General features: G+C 48.1%; 1 protein-coding gene across 1 annotated transcript; it reads left to right on the forward strand.

Annotated features, from left to right (window-relative positions):
* The first annotated feature begins 397 nt into the window (after window positions 1–397).
* Window positions 398–25,555, forward strand: LOC116980246. The gene is made up of 6 exons (XM_033032299.1): window positions 398–548; window positions 13,043–13,121; window positions 15,853–16,215; window positions 17,861–18,166; window positions 19,471–19,848; window positions 25,422–25,555. The coding sequence occupies exons 2-6, from the start codon at window positions 13,058–13,060 to the stop codon at window positions 25,553–25,555; spliced, it is 1,245 nt and encodes a 414-aa protein (XP_032888190.1). The 5' UTR covers window positions 398–548; window positions 13,043–13,057.

The raw sequence follows: 25,555 nt of genomic DNA on the forward strand, positions 1-25,555 counted from the left end.
ATTAGTTATCCATCTGACCTACTTTCTAGCAATCTCAAAATCTACCCAGGGAAGCTTCCTGCAAGACATCGTGCAAACAGCTCAGGATTTCAGATACAACAAAGGCATGATTTAATCTTCTGCCAACCACTAACCCCTCCCATTCCCATACTTACCTTTCTGTCGTGGGCCTCCACCATTGCTAGAGTGAGATCACACGCAAACTGGACTCATATTTCGCTTGGGCAGCTACCAACCCAGTGGTATGAAGATTGAAACTGAGATATCTTTGCAATCGTCTGAGTGAAATCCTGGAGGAAGGAAGTCAAGTTCTGTGGTGTCACAAGTGCACGGGCTTCACTGCCTCCCTCCCACCCAACACACTCTCAAAGCAAAAACCCTGCCTTCGCTACATGTATGCGTTTATGCAACTTGCAAACTCTCTTCAGAACCAGACCTTCAGCGAAGGAATCTTCAGAAGAACGAGCAGTTGCACACGAGAGTGTGTCTGACATACTTGTCTACCCGAGCATCGATGCAACGACTGGTCCTGGAGTTTCCACTCGTAGGTAAGAGTTTATATCTTCAATCACCTCTTGTACTCATCCACGTGAGAGACATAACAATGGGGAAGCTAATAAGAGCACAAGTGATGGAGCTCACACCAGAGTAAATGAGAGATCTTCAAACAAGTCGTATCTACCTGTGATGGACATATTTGGAACGGGGTCTTGAGGTTTCTGACAGTGTGGAGAGGGGGCTATTTTTTATATAGGTTACGCATTATTTATTATTTAGTAGATCCATGTATCATAATGTAATTGATGTGAAATTTAAATATTCTGCACAATTTGAACACGTTCAGACTGTACATATTGGGCAAGTTTATCACAAATTTCAATGTAAAAAATTGTTAACAGATGTCTGTCTGGTGGGTGGTTTTATGCTTCACCTCCCTCCTTTACTTTCTCAATCATTCCATGTTTCTGTTTCATTAGACATTTCCTGGCACTAGCATGAGGCCATGGAGAGGGAGCTCGGGGTATAGATGTGGAGAGGGAGCTCGGGGTGTCGATGTGGAGAGGGAGCTCGGGGTGTCGATGACAGAGGGAGCTCGGGGTATAGATGTGGAGAGGGAGCTCAGGGTATAGATGTGGAGAGGGAGCTCAGGGTATAGATGTGGAGAGGGAGCTCGGGGTATAGATGACAGAGGGAGCTCGGGGTATAGATGTGGAGAGGGAGCTCAGGGTATAGATGTGGAGAGGGAGCTCGGGGTATAGATGTGGAGAGGGAGCTCGGGGTATAGATGTGGAGAGGGAGCTCAGGGTATAGATGTGGAGAGGGAGCTCAGGGTATAGATGTGGAGAGGGAGCTCGGGGTATAGATGACAGTGGGACAGAGCGGTGTAGATGTGGAGAGGGACCTCTGTGTAAGTTGACAGCTCCTGCCAATGGCGAGGGTTGGATGAGGCAGTGAATGTGATGAGCTGGATGTCTTCAGGGCAGGCTGTGGAGTTTAGGAGTCGGGACCTAATGTTGCAGCTGTACAAGGCGCTGGTGAGGCCACACTGAGCCACCCTAGGCTCAGTTAAAGAGAACACAGGGGCAGTGTGTGAATGGGATGGAGAGGGCAGCTTCAGGCTCGTTGCTGACGTTTGGTGGAGCAGCTTATTTACAGGTGACAGGTCACCGGTGATGCTGAGTGGGTTCAGATCCCGGCAGAGCGGGTGGACAGAGTGTCTACACTCGCACCTCCCGTCTCCGCCGGCTGTGTCCCTAACGCTCACTCCATCATCTCTGCTGCTGACTGACACTCCACCTCCTGATTTACTGCCCACTGCACTCAAAGAAATAAAATCAGATCTTTTTAGAATCAAAACAGTTATGTATAGAGTCACAGTCAAACAGACTGGAAACAGGCCCTTCGGCCCAACTTGCCCGCACCGCCCAACAAGTCCCCATTAATCTAGTCCCAACTGCCTGCGTTTGGCCCATACGCCTCTAAACCTTTCCTATATATGTCCCTGTCTAAATGTCGTTTAAATATTGTTATAGTCCCAGCCGCAACTATGTCCTCTAGCAGCCCATTCCATACACCCACCACCCTCTGTGTGAAAAAGTTACCCCTCAGGTTCCTATTAATCCTTCCTCTCCCCCCCCCCCCCCCCTTTTAAACCTACATTGATGGAGTAACTGATACAAGTTGGTTCGAATACAGCGCTGTTCCCTTCACATGAAGCGGTGTGACCTTCTGTGTCAGGATGGTATAAACAGGCAGCTTTCCTGATGTTCACTTTGTTCATGAGAGTTTGAAGGAATTATTGACTCGGAAGAGGTGATGAGGTGAAAGCAGTGATAGAAATGAGTTTTAGGAACTAGGGGTACGCTAAGGTCCGTGAGGCTGAGGTTGGGAGGGACGGGGAGGGTGGGGGGGAGAGATGCCATATGCCCCCCATGAGAAATGTTTTGTAATATGGTAAATTTCAGGGCCATTGTGAGCCTATATAGAAACACAGAAACATAGAAAATAGGTGCAGGAGTAGGCCATCCAGCCCTTCGAGCCTGCACCTCCAGTCAATATGATCATGGCTGATCATCCAACTCAGTATCCTGTACCTGCCTTCTCTCCATACCCCCTGATCCCTTTAGCCACAAGGGCCACATCTAACTCCCTCTTAAATATAGCACTGGGTATGATGATTACAGACACATTGTATCAGTTTGTCGGCCCCCCTTGGTCATGACTGACCATGGGTGATGCATCCTAGTTGTTGGCTGCTTGCTCCAAACCTCGGCTGGAGCAGCGTTGCTTATGGCTGAAGAGACCATTGCGGGAGTGACAGTCTCTGTGGCAAAGGTCACATTTGTGTGGGGTCAACTGTTAATAATAATGATAATAATAATACATTTATTATTATTACACCTTACATAGATTAACAGGAATATAAACATATAATCAGAAAATAAATAATAAAGACATCACAGAAACACAAATTAAAAACAGAATTCAGTCCAAAAACAAAAAATCAAAAACACAATGTGAAGAGCGAGCAGCGGCAGCTAAAGCGCACCAGCGTCCACTCTCCCTTCACGGCAGCCATCTTGGACAAAGACTAACAGGATTACCTTACAGATAAAAAATCATCCCCCCACAATGGATACCACTGTGGGGGAAGGCACAATGTCCAGTCCCCACCCCAAGTTCACCCCAAAGTCAGGCCTATTGAGGCCACCGCAATTGCCTCTACGGAGGCCCGATGTTCCTGGCCGTTCTCACCGGGTGGTCTTGCCCCGGCGTCGGGAGAGTCCTCTCAGCGGCTGGGCCACCTGGAACGGCCGCTTTCTAGCTGGAGACCGCGGCTTCCGAAGCCGACAAGGCCGCGCCGGTTTGGAGCTCCCAGGCTCCCGATGTTGAGATCGGCGCCGCCCGCTCCACTCCGCAGACCCGCAGCCCGGAGGTGTTGAACTCGGCGGTCACAGCTCACCGGAGCTCCAGCGCGTCGATCCAGCGCGGCGACCCAGGCAAGGCATCGCCCGCTCCGCTCCACGATAGCGCTCCAGCGCTGTGCCGCCACCGAGGCCGAGGTACTGGGCGGTCCCCGCCAGGAAACGGCGCTCCAAGCCCGCTGGTAGGCCACGAGGACGGGTCGATGGGGCAGCCCGGAGAAAAAGCTGCCTCACCGACCAGGTAGGGACCTAGAAGTAAAATTGCCCCCTACCCCCCACATTAAAAAGTCCATATCTCCAGACAGCACTAAACAGGACTCACTAAAAACTGTTGAAGTTGCTGCGTTCCTTTCTGCACGTCTGCTTGTTGCTGCTGTGTTCAACAGTTTCTCTCCCCTGTTTTGAGATGTCGGATCATTTTTCTCTTCCCCGTTTTGAGATGTCAGCGAATACGGCCATCCTCCATGTGGTGGACAGGGCCCAGCCACCGAAGTCTGCGCTGCCTGAGTAGAGTGTACATACTGGGAAGGCCAGCGCGAGACAGGATCTCGGCGTTGGATACTCTGTCTTGCCAGGATACTTATCAGTAACTCAGTCAAATAAAGATAGGTATAACAAATATATATTTTGGTAAATTAAAAAAAAATCAGATTTTTCATAAATTTATTGAGAATAATTATAGTGTATAGTTTACAACTTTGCATATCTTGTTACGTACTATATACATACAATGATCAGCCAATAATAATAAGTGTACAGTTTACAACTTTACAAATATTGCTATATGCAGTATATACATACGATGATCAGCCAATATATAAATGTAAGTACATTCTACATTTCTGAAATTTCTACTTATTTATTAATGAACAAATGCAACAATTTACATTAAAGTCCAGTTTACATTACAAAATGTTCCACAATAGTATATAATCTCCATTTTATTTCTGTCACCTCTTTCTTTCTGCATGCTGTTTCTTCAGCACGCCTTCTGCCACTATGAAGCCATGTCCTCACATATTCTTTGGGGTTGAATTTTGACAGAGGAGGTCCCACCAACTTCATAAATAGAAGAGTTGAGAGATGATCAGTTTGAAGTCTTGCACGTTGCGGTGACATGCAGACATTCATGCTTTTGTCTTTCACATTCTGCTGTTGATACCGGAATTGTATTTGCAGCCTTTAGATTCCTTGAAATCTCTGAAGGCTCTGATACAAAGCCGACCATTTAAGACAAATCGTTCTGCCATTTCTTCTACATCATTATCTCCTAAGGTAAAATGTGAATCTTCTGGAATATTGTTAATATCTAAATATTTCGACTGGTTAATTCGCTTTTTACATTTATCATTGGAAGCTGTTGTAGATTCAATCAGCCTGAATGCTCTATAGAGATGTGTACAATTCCTATATTCCCAGAGCCATCCTCAGCCTTGGTTGTGAAGTTACACTGTGGTCTCCACAAACAGTCCCATGCAAAGACCATCTCCTCTGTCGGAGCTGGAACCCTGGAATTAGTTAACACTGGTTGAGTTTAGAGTGTGATCCCACCTGACGCGCTCATTGGGAAATGGACCAGACCTACTATTCAAGTGTGTACACACACCCGCGCACAGTGTGGTCACCATCGTCACTGAGCAGGGCCAGCACACCCTGGTGGAAGCCTCACCTGCATCGCCATTCTGGACCTGGCAACTTGTGAACTCTCACCTGGACCTTCCATCAGGGCCCAGGAGACGGGAAGTCCCGGCCCTTGTCTGGGTCAGGACTAATGTGCTCACTACCTGGTAGACTGCTCCGTCCATGCCCACGGTCACGTCACCCCAACTGTAAATGTGATAAACTGCATTTAGTGTCAACACAATGGGCAACAAGTGGTTATACACAATGTTTAATCCATAATGTCCATGTATTAGAGCTTAGTGTGTGTATTATACTGCAAACATCGTCAACAATATCATCTTGTTCTGGCTTCAGTTACCGCATGAAATATTATAAAGATATTTCTGCACTGTGTCCTTGTACCAACCGCTACGTTCTGCCAGCCCACGTAATGTGCAGTCAATCGGCCAGTGTGGGCCGGGCCGGCCTTAGGAGCTGCGGGGCACAATTGGGAACTATTTTGGTGAGGCCCAGGTTCCCAGCCAAGGTCTGTAGAATCATAGAAATATAAATAAAGTCTATTATAGACTCTATATCTCCATGGTAGAATGGAAAGTAATCAAAATGTGCGCTTAAAAAGTGCCTGTGACTTAATGGACCAAACAGATCTAAGCTGCATTTTAATATAAAATTGCATACATGTAAGCCTACAAGTAACAAACAAAATGTATAGATCACCTCTGAAAAGTACTTAGTTGCAATACCTCTTGTTTTAATGACTGTGAAATGAAAAAAAAAAGTAATTAAATTAATTAGATCCTGGAAAACCAATAACTATTGGTGAAAGGTACACAAAATAGCTGGAGAAACTCAGCGGGTGCAGCAGCATCTATGGAGCGAAGGAAATAGGCGACGCCTATTTCCTTCACTCCATAGATGCTGCTGCACCCGCTGAGTTTCTCCAGCAATTTTGTGTACCTTCGATCTTCCAGCATCTGCAGTTCCTTCTTGGACACAACTTTTGGTGAAAAACCAGTCCAGGCATTAAATTTGGGGTTTCAGCCCCATCCTACCCTTTGGGCTTCTACCCCATCCTAACGTAGTTGTGTGTGTTAGTTGGCTGTGCTTTATGTGTGTGTTGGAGGGAAGGAGAGAAGGGAGGGAGGGAAGGAGAGAAAGAAAGAAGGGATGGAGCAAATGAGAGAAGGGAAAAGAGAGTGGGAGGAGGGAGGGAAAGAGAGAAGGGAGGGAGGGAAGGAGAGAAGGGGAGAAGGGAGGGAGAGGGCTGGCGGCAGGAGCGGATGTCGGGGTCCGGGCGGACGGGTGTGAGCTGAGGCCGAGGTTTGTAAACGTTGCTCCAACCCCGGCCCGGCCATCCGTGTATTGTTCACCACGTCTCCCCAGGGAGAGAGAGGGGTGGAGCCGGGGCTGTGTGTGTGAAGCACGGCGACTGGAGGGGCGGGGGCGCTGCCGTGAGTGAACGACCCACCTCCCCCGCTCCCCCTTCTCCATTCCCCCTCACACCCCCCTCCCCGTCTACCCCTTTCTTCCCCCTCCACCCCTCTACTCTCTCTTCATCCCTCTCTCCCCCCTCCACCCGGGGTAGATCTACCCGAGTCGAGAGTAGATTACTCTGGCGCGGGGCCCCCTTACTCGCGGGGCCCAATTGGGAGCAATCGGTCCAATCGGCTTAAGGCCGGCCCTGAGTGTGGAGATTAGTGTGGAGATAACTCCAACACACATCCTGTGTGGACAGGAAGCTGGTCAGTGGCCACGCTTGCATTATCTGGACATCAGTGATCTGGCCTCATGTTGAGGGAACAGCTGGAACATACAACATACAACATAGATCATACAACATACAACATACAACACTACAGTACAAGTACAGGCCTTTAAAATGCCTCTAACGTATCTTTCTCAACCACCCCCCCCCCCCAGCAGTGAGTTCCAGGCACCCACTGTGTGAAAAACCTGCCTCACTCATCTCCTTTAAACTTTTCCCCTTTCACTTTAAAGCTACGCCCACTAATATTTGATTTTTCAATGCTGGGAAAAACGGTTCTGACTGTCTACCCGAACTCTGCCTCTCATAATGTTCTAGACTTGTATCAGGGCTCCTTGAAACCTCCGGGCAATCCAGAGAAAACAATTCAAGTCAGTGCGACCTCTCCCTGTAGCTAATCGCAACCAATGCAGGTGTTATTCTGGTCAACATTCTATGCATTCTCTCCAAACCTCCACATCCTTCCTGTAATGGGGCGACCAGAACTGCACGTAATACTCCAAATGTGGCCGAACTAAAGTCCTATAGAGCTGTAAACAACTTCCTGCCATGTACCATCATGTGCCCTTTACTTTCTCACTGGTGAAATAGTCATAGAGTCACACATCACAGACACAGGCCCTTTGGCCCAACATGCCCATGCTGACCATGGTGCCCCATCTACACTAGTCCCACCTGCTTGCGTTAGATTCATATCATAGTCATAGAGTGATACAGTGATACAGCATGGAAACAGGCCCTTCGGCCCACACCAGCCCACATGTCCCAGCTATACTAGTCCCACCTGTCCATGTTTGGTCCATATCTCTCCAAATCTGTCCTATCCATGTACCTGTCTAACTGTTTCTTAAACTTTGGGATAGTCCCAGCCTCAACTACCTCCTCTGGCCGCTTGTTCCATACACCCACCACCCTTTGTGTGAAAAGTTTACCTCTCAGATTCCTCTTAAATCTTTTCCCCTTCACCTTAAACCTATATCCTCTGGTCATCGATTCACCTACTCTGGGCAAGAGACTACCCAATCTATTCCTCTCATGATTTTGTACACCTCTATAAGATCACCCCTCATCATCCTGCATTCCAAGGAATAGAGACCCAGCCTACTCAACCTCTCCCTATAGCTCACACCCTATAGTCCTGGCAACATCCTCATAAATCTTCTCTGTACCCTTTCCAGCTTGACTACATCTTTCCTATAACATGGTGCCCAGAACTGAACACAACATTCTAAATGCGGCCTCACCAACGTCTTATACAACTGCAACATGGCCTCCCAACTTCTATACTCAATACACTGATGGATTTATGAAGGCTAATGTACCAAAAGCCTTTTTGACCACCTCATCTATCTGTGGCTCCACCTTAAAGGAACCATGCACCTACGCTCCTAGATCCCTCAGCTCCACAACATTCCCCAGAGCCCTGCCATTCACTGTGTAGGTCCTGCCCACCTTAGACTTCCCAAAATGCAACAACTCACACTTTTCTGTATTAAATTCCATCAACCATTCCTCAGCCCACCTGGCCAATCGATCAAGATCCTGCTGGAATTTTTCACAACCATCTTCACTATCTGCAAAACCACTAACTATTGTATCATTTGCAAACTTGCTAATCTTACCATGTATGTTCTCATACATGTATGTTCTCATACAATTTTTCACAGTGAGTGGTGAATAGATGGGGTATATTGGTCGGCATGGATGAGTTGGGTCGCAAGGCCTGTTTCCGTGCTGTGTGACTCTGTGACTTGGTGATTGCCGTCAATGTGTGGCAGCCCTGCCGACCACAAACCATCACAAAACGTGCGTGCGGGCAGGACTGGGCCCTCTGTGTTACATCTCTGCATGTTTCCCGGGCTACTTGTAATCAGAGAGTTGCCAGAGTGCAGTCATGGCAGTAGACTGACCCTGGAGAATGTGTGCAGCACAAACCCACGGCCACAACCGCCAATGACCATCGATATTGACGAGGGCAGAGTGGTGGATGCGCTTTACAAGGACTTCCGTAACTGTGAGCTGCTCCACATGCCAGGCTGGTTAGGGCCTGTGAGTTCAGGGAAGGTTGGTGACTGGATCCAACCTCAACTCACCAGAAGCAGACAGAGGATGATTTAGTGGGTGATGAGTGACTAGCGCTTGGCCCATATCCCTCTAAACCTTTCCTATCCATGTACCTGTCCAAATGTCTTAAATGGTTTGACAGTACCTGCCTCAACTACCTCCTCCGGCAGCTCGTTCCATAAACCCCGACACCTTGTGTGTGAAAAGGTTGTCCCTCAGGTTCTTGTTAAAGCTTTTCCCATCACCGTAAGCCCATGCGCCTGGTTTTCTATTTGGTTGCATTCAGCATCTGGCACTGATGGGCAGAGGAGGACAGATGTTGCCAGTGGTACCCAGCAAGCAACATCTGGCTGGGAACCACACCTTTAAATCCCATCTCTGTACACGTGGCTTGTGGGTGGATAACTTGTTTCAGTTACACATCGTGGACTCCTTCCTTTTGAAACCCAAATCCCCCCCACACTCCGAGAGGGTCCCCTCTCAGTCCTGATGAGTCATTCGCTGTCACCCCCACAGAGGCTGCCTGACCCGCCGAGTTCTTCCAGCATTCTGTTTCCATTCTAGATTCCAGCATCTGCAGTTCCTTGTGCGTACGTGCTTGCAAATGGCTGGTGATATTTGCAGAGTTACGTGAAGCAACTTGGAAACACTTTAACAAAAATTAACCTTTGTTGCCCATTGCCGAGAAAAAGAGTTCCTGCCATTTCCCTGGGCAGGAATACTGAGAAAACCAGGAGTGAGTTCAGCGCAGTCACCACTAGGTGGCAGACTGTGGCAACAACACTGGGTAAACCAGGAAAATGCAAGTTTAGTTTAGTTTAGTTTAGTTTATAGATACAGCAACGAAACAGGCCCTTCGGCCCACATAGTCTACACCGATCTTTGATCACCTGTTCACAATAGTTCTATGCTATCCCACTTTCTCATCCACTCCCTACGCACTAGGGCCAAATTACAGAGGGCCAATTAACCTACAACCCCACACGTCTCTGCAGTGTGGAAGGAAACCAGAGCACCCGGAGAAAGCCCACACAGTCCCAGGGAGAACGTGCAAACGTTGTACAAACAGAACTCGAGGTCAGGATGGAACCCGGGTTTCCGGTGCTGTGAGTCAGCAGCTCTACCTGCTGCGCCACCGTGCCGCCCGATATCCAACTTATAAAAGAAAACACCAAATACCCTGCTATATCAACAACTTGCTTTCTCTAAGCTTTTGACAGCACACACAAGAGGGGAATAGATAGGGTGAGTGCAGAGAGTCTTTTACCCAGGGGAAGTTTACTTCAGTTCCGTTTATTGGCACAAGTACTGAGGTACAGTGAAAAGCATTTTGTTACGTGCTAACCAGTCAGCGTAAAGACTATACAAGATTACAATCGGGCCGTCAATTTTTTATTGTATTGTATTCAAATTTATTGTCATTGTCTCAGTTAGAGACAACGAAATGAATTTCCCTACAGGCAGTATCATAAAAATAAAAATAAATAAATAATAATAAATAATAAAACATATTAAAAATAAAATAGAATTTAAAAAAAAGCACAAACACAGAAAGTCCACGACACAACATAACACAATGGCACCAAGGTGAGGAAGGCACCATAGTCCAGCCAGCCTCCCCTCCGTTCTTCCCAGATGTTCACTCGTGGTCGAGGCCTTCCTAGCACCCGCAGTCGCTGCAGTGTCCAGATACAGGATAAAGGGTTTAACATTTAGTAAAATCCAGTATAGTCCGATTAAAGGTAGTGCAAGGGCCTCCAGTGTGGGTTTAGAAGGGTGTACAATAGGTTGAATGCAGGAAAATGGGATTATTGTATGTTGGTCGGCATGGATATGTTGGGCCTAAGGGCCTGTTTCCGTGCTGTATGACTGTAGGTGTTTCTGGTGCCTGGGTGTGGATTTAAACCTTTTAAAAATCTCCAGCAACCACATGCCAACGAAGGAGGGGAATAATCTGGAAGGCCAGTATAACCGGAAAAACCCGTCTCCCTGCAATCTCAGGCACGTGAATCTCAGGCACGGAAAGAATGTCAAAAACGCACTAAAGTAGAACGATGACAAGTGTCTATGTGGGTTGACAGCTAAAAATAGAAGAGAAGAGTAGAAAGAAGGAAACTGCGGACACTGGTTTACAAGAAAAGATACAGAGTGCTGGAATTACTCAGCAGGTCAGGCTGAATGTCAAGCCCAGGCCTTCTCTCCAGAGATGCTTCCTGTCCCGCTGAGTTACTCCAGCATTGTGTGTCTATCTTAGGTCAGGGACTAAACCTAATTAACCAAATTGAAAATGAAAGCTTGTTTCAGAAATATAGATTCATTCTCAGCTGAGCTCCACGGTTTAGCATCAGGATTCCCCATTAACGAGCATCACTCGATCAACCCTTCACACCTCCAGCCCACACCATCCATATCAGGTTGTATAAGCATTATGAGTGCAGGCAAGATTGGTTCGGCTGAGATGCAATGGGCCAATTACTCCAGAGCCAACGTCAGGGCAGGGCTGAGATGAAGGCGGAATGGAAATACAAAACTCGACACACCACAAATTTAATAGACACAAAAAGCTGGAGTAACTCAGCGGGACAGGCAGCATCTCTGGAGAGAAGGAATGGGTGATGTGACGTTTTCGGGTCGACACCCTTCTTCAGAAAGACCTGAAACATCACCCATTCCTTCTCTCCAGAGATGCTGCCTGTCTCACTGAGTTACTCCAGCATTTTCTGTCTATATTTGGTTTAAACCAGCATCTGCAGTTCTTTCTTACACAATCCATAAATCAGAGCCAGTTTATTCCCCTTCTGGCCACAAGCGGAATAAATGACAGCCTTGTGTCCAGACATTTAGTACCCAGTTCCAACTTCATCTCCCCAAGAGCTACGCTGGATGCCCGAGTCGGCTGCCTGCCCCTTTTACAGGGTTACAGTACGTCCGTGCCCAGGTGGTACTAGAAAGGGACTTCACGCTGTCCACGGGCGCCCTGGGGGATTTCCAGGACCGCTGGGCACCGCGGGAGGTGGAATGTAACCTCAATAAGGATGGGGAAATAGTTATTTAATATTGAAGAATATTTGTTTATTTTGTATTATGGTGGTGGGTTTGTTTTTTTTTGTATGTATTTTTGTAACTAATATATATTTTAAAATAGCTATGCTAAAAATCCTGGAACTTTGCTTTGTTTTACAAACTGGTAACTTGGAGAGGTTTCAGAAAAGATTCACCAGGATGTTACCTGGGCTTGTGGGCTTGAGTTACAGGGAGAGGTTGGATAGCCCGGGACTTTTGACTTTGGAGCGCAGGAGGCTGAGGGGTGACCTTATTGACGTGTACAAGATCATGAGGGGCACGGATAAAGTGAACGCTCACAATCTTTTCCCCAGGGTAGAAGATTCTAGAACAAGACGGCTCAGGCTTAAGGTGAGGGGAGAGATTTAAGAGGGACCTCAGGGGCATCTTTTTCACTCATAGAGTAGTCCGTATCTGGATTGGGGTGCCAGAGGAAAGTATAGAACAATAGATACAATAATTGCTTTTCAAAGACATTTGTACAGATACATGGGCAGGGATATGGGGCAAATACAGGCAAATGGGACTGGCCCAGAATGCCAACTTGATTGGCACATGCAAGTTGGGCCGAAGGGCCTGTTTCCTTGCTGTACAGTTCTCTGACAGTGACTCTAAAGCTCCTGTTCCACTGTACGAGGTAATTCAAGAGGTCTCCCGAGTTTAACAAAAAAATCAAACTCGTGGTAAGTACGTTGAATGTACGTGGCGGGTACATCGGAGCTCGGGGCGTCTCTTAGCGGCTCGTAACGCTGACGGCAGATACCCGGGAAACACGGTAAACTCCTGAACTCTTTTGAACAGTGTGAAAAATGTCCACGAGACCCCGAGTACCTACGAACGGCTATTACCTGAATTCTCCGAGTTCGAATCAGGGGAAACTCGGGAGAACTCTTGAATTACCTCATACAGTGGGACAGGGGCATAAGTGTAGATAGTTTCTCCAAATTACAGTCAAGAGTCAAGAGTGTTTAATTGTCAAATGTACTGACATTGGAACAATGAAATTCTTACTTGCAGCAGCCGACACAAACATACTGCTCGAACCCACGGACTGACAATTCCCTGCATGAGCAGTTGAATCATTTCTCTTCTCCATCTTCAGGATGCCAGGGGTACAATGAGGTTCCTGAGAACACCAGTGGCCAGAGTTGGTGTTGTTCTTTACATGTGTCTAACTGCAGGTGAGTCTCCTTCACCATCAACGTACATGTGATTGGAGAAACGATGAATTATGTTCGTTCAGTTTATTGTTGTCGCGTGTAAGGTCCAGCAATAGACCTTTGTGTGCTGTCCAGTCAAAGAGAAGACTATACATGATTACAATACAACTGTCCACAGCGCACAAAGGATAAAGATTGAAGTGTACAACGTTTACTGCAAGATACAACGAGGTTAACGTTGATGAAACAGACACATGCGTCACTGTGCTGACACACTGTGTTGTGTTCTTTCACCATACAAACCATGACAACAAACCCCAACACCGCAGGCATTCAACACTAATTGAGCTGAAGCACGTTCAAGACAAGAAATATGATCTCTGACTTTTTGTTTAATAGTTTAGTTTAGTTTTGTTTAGAAATACAACATGGAAACTTCCACCCTTCGAGTCCTCACTTTTAAACACAACTCAGTTCATGGTTTTGAAGTTAGTCCACAATAATGCAGCCAATTTTCACACAGAGATAAGGACCAGATGTATGTTGGTGATTTTACTGAGGGGTACAGTGCCCTCCATAATGTTTGGGACAAAGACCCATCATTTATTTATTTGCCTCTGTACTCCACAATTTGAGATTTGTAATTTTTAAAAATCACATGTGATTAAAGTGCACATTGTCAGATTTTAATAAAGGCCATTTTTATACATTTTGGTTTCACCATGTAGAAATTACAGCTGTGTTTATACTTAGTCCCCCCATTTCAGGCCACCATAATGTTTGGGACACATGGCTTCTCAGGTGTTTGTAATTTCTCAGGTGTGTTTAATTGCCTCCATAATGCAGGTATAAGAGAGCTCTCAGCACCTAGTCTTTCCTCCAGTCTTTCCATCACCGTTGGAAACTTTTATTGCTGTTTATCAACATGAGAACCAAAGTTGTGTCAATGAAAGTCAAAGAAGCCATTATGAGACTGAGAAACAAGAATAAAACTGTTAGAGACATCAGCCAAACCTTAGGCTTACCAAAATCAACTGTTTGGAACATCATTAAGAAGAAAGAGAGCACTGGTGAGCTTACTAATCGCAAAGGGACTGGCAGGCCAAGGAAGACCTCCACAGCTGATGACAGAAGAATTCTCTCTATAATAAAGAAAAATCCCCAAACACCTGTCCGACAGATCAGAAACACTCTTCAGGAGTCAGGTGTGGATTTGTCAATGACCACTGTCCGCAGAAGACTTCATGAACAGAAATACAGAGGCTACACTGCAAGATGCAAACCACTGGTTAAATGCTAAAATAGAATGGCCAGGTTACAGTTTGCCAAGAAGTACTTAAAAGAGCAAGCACAGTTCTGGAAAAAGGTCTTGTGGACAAATGAGATGAAGATTAACATATCAGAGTGAAGGCAACAGCAAAGTGTGGAGGAGAGAAGGAACTGCCCAAGATCCAAAGCATACCACCTCATCTGTGAAACACAGTGGTGGGGGTGTTATGGCCTGGGCATGTATGGCTGCTGAAGGTACAGGCTCACTTATCTTCATTGATGATACAACTGCTGATGGTAGTAGCATAATGAATTCTGAAGTGTATAGACACATCCTATCTGCTCAAGTTCAAACAAATGCCTCAAAACTCATTGGCCGGCGGTTCATTCTACAGCAAGACAATGATCCCAAACAAACTGCTAAAGCACCAAAGAAGTTTTTCGAGGCTAAAAAATGGTCAATTCCTGAGTGGCCGTCAATCACCTGATCTGAACCCAATTGAGCATGCCTTTTATATGCTGAAGAGAAAACTGAAGGGGACTAGCCCCCAAAACAAGCATAAGCTAAAGATGGCTGCAATACAGGCCTGGCAGAGCATCACCAGAGAAGACACCCAGCAACTGGTGATGGCCATGAATCGCAGACTTCAAGCAGTCATTGCATGCAAAGGATATGCAACAAAATACTACACATGACTACTTTCATTTACATGACATTGCTGTGTCCCAAACATTATGGTGCCCTGAAATGGGGGGACTATGTATAAACACTGCTGTAATTTCTACATGGTGAAACCAAAATGTATTAAAAAAAAACCTTTAATATAATCTAACAATGTGCACTTTAACCACATGTGATTTTTTTTCTATTACAAATCTCAAAGTGTGGAGTACAGAGGCAAATAAATAAATGATGGGTCTTTGGCCCAAACATTGTGAAGGGCACTGTAACTGCGGTCAGGACAGAAGAGTCTGAAGAAGGGTCTCGACCCGAAACGTTACCCATTCCTTCTCTCCAGAGATGCTGCCTGTCCCGCTGAGTTACTCCAGCATTTTGTGTCGATTCCAGAAGTGGAACCCTCTCTTCTTCTTCAAGAGCTGGGATCTGCTGAGAACACAGTGAGGCTGTGGACAACTGCATACAACATGACTCCAGTAGTGAACACTGCACATATTTACATTGGTGTTTATTCAGATTAGTGCCACACACTTGTCTTCCACCAAACCTCAAACGCAACTGTACGCTCAACACATCATATCCTCATATCTACATCATATCTCAACACATCATATCTTCACCATCTCTCAATGCATCATATCCACATATCTACATCATAACTTCATCAAATCTCAATACAAATATATCTTCATATCTTCACCATACCTCAATACATCATATCCTCAATTCTTCATCATATCTCAACACGTCATATCTTCATTATACACTGGAGATTACAATCAGTTCATCTTCTTCCTTCCTCAGTGAAAAGCAAGACCGTGGCTGTGTCCCAGACACCAGCAGAGATGGAGGTGCTGGTGGGGGATGTGGCTCGGATAAACTGTTCCTACAGCAGTGGAGACGGAGATCAGATGAGGATTGAGTGGACGAGGAACTCCAGTGCACGGCCATTGTGTTATCGTATGGAAAATAAACACAGCTCCGGTTCGCGACAGTTCTGTACGAGTGGTTTTAATGTTACTCTGGACCTCTCCGCCAACTCCTCATCTTTAATCATCTATAATGTTCGCCTGAATGACTCTGGCGTATACTTTTGTCAATTGTCTGTTGAAATACCTCCCCCAACGTTGACAGCAAAAGGAGAAGGTACAAGGCTGACAGTGAACGGTGAGTGGGGATCAGAATTGCTTTATTTTGTACCGAGCTACAGGCAAAAACATTGTTTTGGGTGCTAACCGGTCTAATCATCCCACACATGAGTACAACAGGTAGTGCAAAGAGAAAATAAACAGAGCAAAGTGTTACAGCTACAGAGAAAGTGCAGATAAAAAAGTGCGAGGGCTTCAAATAGGTAGATTGGAAGATTGGGACTATACCGTAGCTTATGGGAGAGTTATTCACAAGTCTGATAACAGTGGGGATGCAGCTGTTCCTGAACCTTGTGCTATGAGCCTTCAGGCCTTCGTACCTTCTGCCGGATGGGAGAGGGGAGAAGCAGGAATGACCGGAGTGCGAGTGGTCCTTGATTTTGCTGAGGGTATTTTTCTGAGGCCGTGTGGTTCAGATGCAGTTGATGTGGAGAGTCTGGTCTGTGTGATGGACTGGGATGTTCCACAACTCTGCAGTTTCTTGTGGTCTTGGGCGGGCCGTTGGCAAACCAGTGACAGGATGTTGTGGTGGGGAGGAGGGGATGGGGAAGGAGTGAAGGGGGGGTGGGGATGGGGAGGGGGTGTTGGGAGGGGGAGGGGGGGATGGGGATGGGGAGGGGGTGTGGGGAGGGGGTTGGGGAGAGGGGGATGGGAGGTTGGGGGGATGGGAGGATGGGTCGGGGAAAGGTGTGGGGCTTGGGGAGGAGATGGGGAGGGGTGGGAAATGGGGTTGGGGATAGGGGTTGGGGAGTGGAGGGGAGGGGGCAATGGGGAGGGGGGGTTGGTGGTTGGGGAGGGGAGGGGGCAATGGGGAGGGGGGGTGCTGTGAAGGAGGGGGGTATAGGGGAGGAGAGTGTTTGTGGAAGTCAAATTGGAGAATCCATCGTTGATTCCATCGTTGATACCACGGGGTTGTGGGCTCTCCAAGATCAATATGAGGTGGTGTTTCTGGGGATTGGGTTACAGTGAGTTGCAAGGACATGTGGGGGATGGAGTGGGATCAATGGGCCCTGGCGTTGTCCTGATCCACCGTTGAGCAGCAGCAGTGAGCCCGCAGGCCGTGTTTGTGAGGTGAGGTGAGGACAACACTGACACGGTGCCCATCGCCACGGTTACATCACCGGGTTCAGGGGAGTTGGAGCACGACTGTTTGGAGGGTCGGCTGGAAGTGGAATGACACAGTGATCATGTGACCACCATCTCTCCAGCCAGACCTCCCCGTGCTGGCAGCCCAGTTATTACTGCGTGCAGGACCAATGGTCAGTGCTTCAAACTTGGTTACGGCCATGGTCGTTCTTGGTTAGAACGGGCGTCAAGGGTTACGGGGAGAAGGCAGGAAAATGGGATTGGGCGGCAGAGATGGTGGAGTGGACTCGATGGGCCGAATGGCCTAATTCTACTCCTATAACGTGAACTTGTGAAACTTGTTCCTTGTTGTCCGATTCTAGAGATTGACTGTGGGTTGAGGAGAGACTTGTGCATAATATGTCCACGTGTACTTTACTGAGCACAAGCCTGAACCCCCAATGTCAGTGACGCTGGGGACCAGGGGACAACATCATATTGTGGGGGCACTGTGTGTGTTGGGTCATCTACTGTGTGTGGGTGCAGTGGGGACGTTTCTAGCCACCACCGTCCATTAACTCACCACCGTTGACCCACAGCTCGTCCGCGGGTCTGGGTGAGAGCGGAGCCCGTGTCCACCCCCACCCGGGGGGTCCGGCTCACCTGCACGTCGCTGGACTTCTACCCCGGCCCCATCCAGGTGTCCTGGTTCGCAGACGGACACCAGCTCACCAACGGGACGGAGACCGGGCCCCTCTCCCCCAACCCTGACGGCTCCTTCTCCATCTCCAGCTACCTGAACCTCACCCTCACCGCCTGGGACCAGGGTGGGGACTACACCTGCCAGGTGAACCACTCCACGCTCCACAAACCCATCACTGAACGAGCACACGCCAGCAGCGCAGGTGAGATACGCACTGCTTTTCTTTTTTTTGTATCAAAAATAATTAATTTGATCTCGAACACGATACAAAAACCAAAAAAAACCATCCGTGCTGACATACTGGTGATGTACAGGTGACATACAAGTGACGTACCCACAACCATGTTACAAAATCACCAAGTTATTCTGACACTCAATTTCCAAACAACTATGTTACACACAACACCACCCTCTCAAACACCACCCGGGCGCGCACGTAACCCCCGTAAAGGGGCAAGCATCTGGCTTGGGCAAAGCCCTCTTCCGCCTAGCGCCGTGACTCACGGATGGCCAAGGTACACAAAATTGCTGGGGAAACTAAGCGGGTGCAGCAGCATCTATGGAGCGAAGGAAATAGGCGACGTTTCGGGCCGAACCCCTTCTTCAGACTGATGGGGGGTGGGAGAAAGAAGGAAAAGGGGAGGAGGGGGAGGAGCCCGAGGGCAGGCGGATGGGAGGGTGGGAGGAGACAGCTCGAGGGTTAAGGAAGGGGAGGAGACAGCAAGGGCTAGCAAAATTGGGAGAATTCAATGTTAATGCCATACGGACGCAAGGTCCCCAGACGGGATATGAGGTGCTGTTCCTCCAATTTCCGCTGTTGCTCACTCTGGCAATGGAGGAGACCCCAGGACAGAGAGGTCGGATTGGGAATGGGAGGGGGAGTTGAAGTGCTGAACCACCGGGAGTTCAGGTAGGTTATTGCGGACTGAGCGGAGGTGTTCGGCGAAATGATCGCCCAACCTACGCTTGGTCTCCCCGATGTAAATCAGCTGACATCTAGAGCAGCGGATGCAGTAGATGAGGATGGCCAGCTTGGCCGAGACATCTTCAGCCATGCCCACTCCCTAGATCCCGTCACCAGTCCTTCGGTCACTGACAGCAGAGCCACTCCTCCCCTTGCGGACCCTAGGTTGAGTGGCGGTGCTCCTTGCCCTCCACACCCTGGCTACAAGGGACGCCCCTACTGACCCCTATGCAAACTGCTCAGTACAGGTGAGATTTTTTAAAATTTCAAAATAGACTTTATTCAGGTAATAAATATATACATGAACCAAGCGACAAATTCATCCGACATTTTCGGAGGCTATTCCAATTCCGTGCTGACCACTGCCCGATGGACAAGTGGTCAAAGGTGTTGGTCCAGAAGAACCTTTCCACAAACGACACACTGCTCAGTACAGGTGAGACACACACACTGCTCAGGTTCAATGGTTCTTTATTGTTATGTGTACACTGCATAGAGTCATTCTTGCCCCAGTTGCCATATTTTGGCGATATTTACAAAAGAAAAAGGTCCAAAGCCCAAAGTTGGGTCCACGTGCTGGATGTACTGGAGCACCCCCGATCCAAGTGAGCATCAGGCTGCTGCAGAGCCTCTGTCACCCTCGATCAGCTTGGCCCTGGTACCGACGTCTCTCTCATCGCCCGATCACCTCTGTGTCCCGTGGACACCTCTTGCAGCCGACCTTGCAGGCGCTGGAAGCAATACCACGGCCCACTCCTTGCATCCGTCGCTGCCAGCGGCTCCCTCCTCCTCGGCTCTCCGGTCTTCGGGAACGAGCTCAGTGGCTTCCACGCTTCCACTGCAGGCAGCGGCCCTCCAGGTCCTTCTTCGCAGCGGCGAACTGGGCCTGCCGCCACCCATGGCTGTGTGCAACTCACTGGGTGCGTCCTTGTTCTCAGCAGCCGCCGGGTCCATCCTTGCTCTCCACACCGCGGCACATCCCTGGAGCTTTCAGGTGTACAGGGGTGTGAATCATCTGGTCCCTGGAAGCTTTGGCTTGCAATAGACAATAGGAGCAGGATCAGGCCATTTGGCCCTCCGAGCCAGCACTGCCATTCAATGTGATCATGGCTGATCATCCCCAATCAGTACCCCGTTCCTGCCTTCTCCCCATATCCCCTGACTCCACTATCTTCAAGAGCCCTATCTAGCTCTCTCTTGAAAGTATCCAGAGAACCGGCCTCCACCGCCCTCTGAGGCAGAGAATTCCACAGACTCACAACTCTCTGTGAGAGAAAATTTTTCCTCGTCTCCGTTCTAAATGGCTTACTCCTTATTCTTAAACTGTGGCCCCTGGTTCTGGACTCCCCCAACATCGGGAACATGTTTCCTGCCTCTAGCGTGTCCAAACCCTTAACAATCTTATATGTTTCAATAAGATACCCTCTCATCCTTCTAAACTCCAGAGTGCACAAGCCCAGCCGCTCTATTCTCTCAGCATATCCATCCCGGGAATTAACCTGGTGAAACTACGCTGCACTCCCTCAATATCAAGAATGTCCTTCCTCAAATTAGGGGACCAAAACTGCATACAGTATGTAGTTACGACCCTGGGGAAATGTCTGCGAGCATTCACTTTATCCCAGCGCCTCATGATCTTGTACACCTTAGTAAGGTCACCCCTCAGCCTCCTCTGCAGTATAGAAACGTCCAGCCTATGCAACCTCCCCCTGTAACTCAAGCCCACAAGCCCAGGTGAATCTCTTCTACATCCTCTCCTTCCTGTAGTTGGGCGAGCAGAATGCACACAGTACACCATGAGTCTCACAATTGCTTGAGCATTGGACTGGAGATCAGGCGAGATCCATGTTGTGAACCGTTGCCTGGGTGGTGTTCTCACTCTGGGAGGACGAGTCGGTGGATGGGACCACACTGTGCCGCGGGGACGAGCGGCCGGCACGGAAACGGCGTGTAAACAAGGCAATATTCCGCGGCACTCTGATTCATTCAGATCCCCCCCCCCCCCTCCACCCCGGCCACACACACCAGCACGGTTGTTCATCCATTGTCTGGGTGGCCATCTGTAATTGAACAAGATTTTGGGAAACAGCCAAAAAGTACAACAGGTTGTACCTCCCTGCTACAGGCCCAGAGAGGCAGGGAGTTTCCACCATTCCCACCTGGCTGCCGACTGTTGCTAAAGGTTCACCCTTCATTCTGAGTGTGGGGTGTGAATCCCTGACTCCAAACCGGGCAGAGAATGGATATTAGATCTTGCTGCTCTCCACTTAATGTGCAGTAAGATAGGAGGAAGTGGGTGCTGGAAGAGAGGGCCACACCTGTACAAATGCATGTCAATGGCTTCAATGGTTCTTATTTGTAGGCACAGTAAAATTCTCTTCTTACATGCAGTCCAGTAGGGCATTGCGATACCCAAGTACAATCTCCAAATAGCAAAGTGTACAGGAATAGTCCTCTGAGCCCCCTTGCAAGAGGCGCCAGGTTTTGGCAACATTTCCAAAGCCCAGTCCTCACTCGAGCTCCTATGAGCGGGTCCTGATCCAGGCGAGCCCCAGGCTGCTGCAGGGCCTCCCGACGCCACCTTCCGCTTTCCCTTGCTGCAAAGAAGCAACACCTCCCGATGGCTGAGAAGTCAATGTACATAAAGAGTAAAGCGGAGAAAAACTGAACTCAGACGCTTCAAGTCAAACTTTTAATGCGTTTCCTAAATTATCTGTGCAGGTCATTCCAGAGACAAACTGCTGTGGATAATACTGGCTTCGTGCGGTCTAACTGTGCTGATGGCTGCTGTAATCGGTGCACGCTCAATGTCAAGTAAGCGCTGATGTTCTCCAACTTTCAATGTAACGTTACCTTCAACCCAGAAAGAAGCAGGCAACAAGCATGCTTGGGAGTATTGTGTTGCTGGGAGTGATGTGGCCAGGTTTCCATGTGGAGTAAACACGTCTCTATCTATGGATCTGGGACTTTCCAAAGGCATTTCACTGAGATTCCTCGCAAACATATTGAGTTCTCCAAATCACTGCTGAGTTCTGGCTCTGATGAGGGCAGGAGATAGACACCAAATGCTGGAGTAACTCAGCGGGACAGGCAGCATCACTGGAGGGAAGGAAGAGGTTATGTTTTGGGTCGAGACCCTTCTTCAGACTGAGAATCGGGGAGAGGGAGACTAGAGATATGGAAGGGTAAGGTGTGATAATGATAGATCAAAGCAGACGATAATTAGGAAATGTAGAATGGTTCATTGTTGACTGAGGGGAAGCTGTCACCTTCATTTCTTTATCATCGTCTGCTTTAATCTGATACACAGAGACCATAGCACAGTACCGCACAGGAACAGGCCCTTCAGCCCACAATGTCCATGCTGAACACAATGCCAACTTAACTCAGCGGGTCAGACAGCATCCCTGGAGAACATGGCCCAGTGATGTTTTGGGTCCAGATCCTTCTTCATACTGACCTGAAACGTCATCGACCCATGTTCTCCAGGGATGTTGCCTGACCTGCTGAGTTACTCCAGCACTTTGTATCTTTTTGTGCAAACTGGCATCTGCAGTTCTTTGTTTCTCCTGTGGTATCTGCCTCAACCACCACCTCTGGCATTGCGTTCCAGACCCCCACCCCCCACTGGGTAAAAAAGAACTAGTCGCACGTTAAGCATTGCCCCTCTCACCTTAAAGACAGACTCGCTAGCTTTTGATTTTTCCATCCTGGGAAAAAAATTCTGAATGTCATCCATAATTTCACCACTCAGAATTTTATATATTTCCCTAAGAGGTTCTCTCTCCCATATTTTCCAGTTGCTAACTCCTCTTCCCATTCCCACACTGGCCTTTCTGTCCTGGGCCTCCTCCATGGCCAGAGTGAGGCCCAGCACAAAGTGGGGGAACGGCACCTCATATTTTGCTTGAGTAGCTTACACCCTAGTGGTATGAACGTGGAATTCTCCAATGTTAGGTGACCTCTACATACACCCCCCCCCCCCCCCCCTTCCACAACTAAAAGTGGGCTAACCAGTTCACAATTCATAACGACTCGAAATGACGCGCAGTCCTTGTCTCCAGAGATGCTGCCTCACCCGCTGAGTTACTCCAGCATTTTGTTTCTCACAACGATGTACCCCTCTTGGGATCACAGTGTCTCCTGCCAACAATCAACCTAGAAACATCGAAAATAGGTGCAGGAGGAGGCCATTTGGCCCATCGAGCCAGCACCACCATTCATTGTGATCATGGCTGATCGTCCCCAATCAGTACCTGCCTTCTCCCCATATCCATTGATTCCACTGGCCCCTAGAGCTCTATCTAACATAACCCTCTCTTAAATCCATCCATAGAAACAGGGAACCTCTCAGGGAACCGCCCTCTCCGAGGTCATCTGTTGCTGGCTGTGATCTGTCCTGGCCTTTTCTTACCTCCAGTTCCCTCCCCCCACCCCCAATCAGGCTGAAGAAAGGTCCCAATCTGAAACGTCCCCTTTCCATGATCTCCAGAGATGCTGCCTGTCCCGCTGGGTTACTCCAGCACTTTGTGTCGACTCAAAGTGTTTCTGTTGTTTTTCCATCCAGCAGGTTGTTGGTTGTTGATTTGTTATCCGCCCTCTACACGAACACAAAGGTTCTCATGACAACGTTTCAAAGAGTAGGAGACGTTTTGTCCCCAGTGGCCTGACCCACTAATTATCACACAACATTGTTGTAGTCACCTTGCAGTTCATGCAGTAGAACAGTTCAAGGATACGCGATGGATGGCCTTTAAAATGTTGTGGGAAATGGTCATATTAAGAGGGGCAGTGAGATCATTGTATTCACTGACATCCCTCCTCACACTGTCGACTTTGACAAGGTCAAGTTCCCATCTTCTCAGTTCATTAGTGATAGGAGAAGAATGAGGCCCATTCAGCCCATCAAGTCTACTCTGCCATTCAATCATGGTTGATCAATCTCTCCCTCCTAACCCCATTCTCCTGCCTTCTCCCCATAACTAATCACAAATCTATTTATCTCCGCCTGAAAAATATCTATTGACGTGGCCTCCACAGCCTTCTTAATTCCACAGATTCACCACCCTCTGACTAAAGAAATTCCTCCTCATCATCTTCCTAAAAGAATGTCCTTTAATTCTGAGGCTGTGACCTCTGGTCCTAGACTCTCCCACTATAAACAATAGACAATAGGTCTAAGCAGGAGTAGACCATTCGGCCCTTCGAGCCAGCATTGCCATTCACTGTGATCATGGCTGATCATCCACATTCAGTACCCCGTTCCTGCCTTCTCACCATATCCCCTGACTCCGCTATCTTTGTCTAACTCTCTCTGGAAAGCATCCAGAGAATTGGTCTCCGCTGCCTTCTGAAGCAGAGAATTCCCCAGATTCGCAACTCTCTGTGTGAAAACTTTTTTCTCATATCCTTCTAAATGGCTTACCCCTGATTCTTAACTGTGGCCCCTGGTTCTGGACTCCCCCAACATCGGGAACATGTTTCCTGCCACTAGCTCGTCCAACCCCTTAATAATCTTATATGATTCAATAAGATACCCTCTCATCCTTCTAAATTCCTCTGAATACAAGCCCAGCCGCTCCATTCTATCAACATTTGACTGTCCCGCCATCCCAGAAATTAACCTCGTGAACTTACGCTACACTCCCTCAATAGCAATAATGTCCTTCCTCAAATTTGGAGACCAAAACTGTACACAATACTCCAGGTGTGGTCTCACTGGGGCCCTGTACAACTGCAGAAGGACCTCTTTGCTCCTATACTCAACTCCTCTTGTTATGAAGGCCAACATGCCATTTGCTTTCTCCACTGCCTGCTGTACCTGCATGCTTACTTTCAGTGACTGATGAACAAGGACCGCAGATCTCTTTGTACTTCCCCTTTTCCCAACTTGACACCATTCAGATAATAATCTGCCTTCCTGTTTTGGCCATCAAAGTGGATAACCTAACATTTATCCGCATTAAACTTTATCTGCCATGCATCTGCCCACTCACCCAACCTGTCCGAGTCACCCTGCATCCTCCACACAGTTCACACTGCCACGGTGCCACCCAGCTTTGTGTCATCTGCAAATTAGCTAATGTTACTTTGAATCCCTTCATCTAAATCATTGATGTATATTGTAAATAGCTGCAGTAGTGAAAACATCCTCTCCACATCCACTCTATCCAAGCCTTTCACTATTTGATAAGTTTCAATGTTGAAACTCATTAACTTATGTTCATGTTCATAAGTGATAGGAGCAGATTTAGGCCATTCGGCCCATCAGGTCAACTCCACCATTCTATCATGGCTGATCTATCTCTCCCCCCTGCCTTCTCCCCATAACCCCTGACACGTGTATCATTTTCGGCTGTGTAGTTCAGTGCCCCGTGGCTGAATGTGTCCAACGTGATTTTAAACCATTCACCTTGCTGTAGTCAACATGACTTGCACGCTGCTGCTTTTGAGCTAAGTTCCCCTTAGAGTTTTCCTCTTTGGTTTATTGCAGTGAAGAAGGTGGTGAGATCGGTGAAGTCCAGGGCGGAGAGTGTAGAGAATGTGGAGCCGGTGAGGACGGAGCACTGTGCGAATGATCATACCATCTACCTGCTGCTCGGACAGGGCTGTGCCCGTGAATCGTGA

Source organism: Amblyraja radiata, chromosome 14, assembly GCF_010909765.2.
Source record: "Amblyraja radiata isolate CabotCenter1 chromosome 14, sAmbRad1.1.pri, whole genome shotgun sequence".
NCBI classification, from domain to species: domain Eukaryota; kingdom Metazoa; phylum Chordata; class Chondrichthyes; order Rajiformes; family Rajidae; genus Amblyraja; species Amblyraja radiata.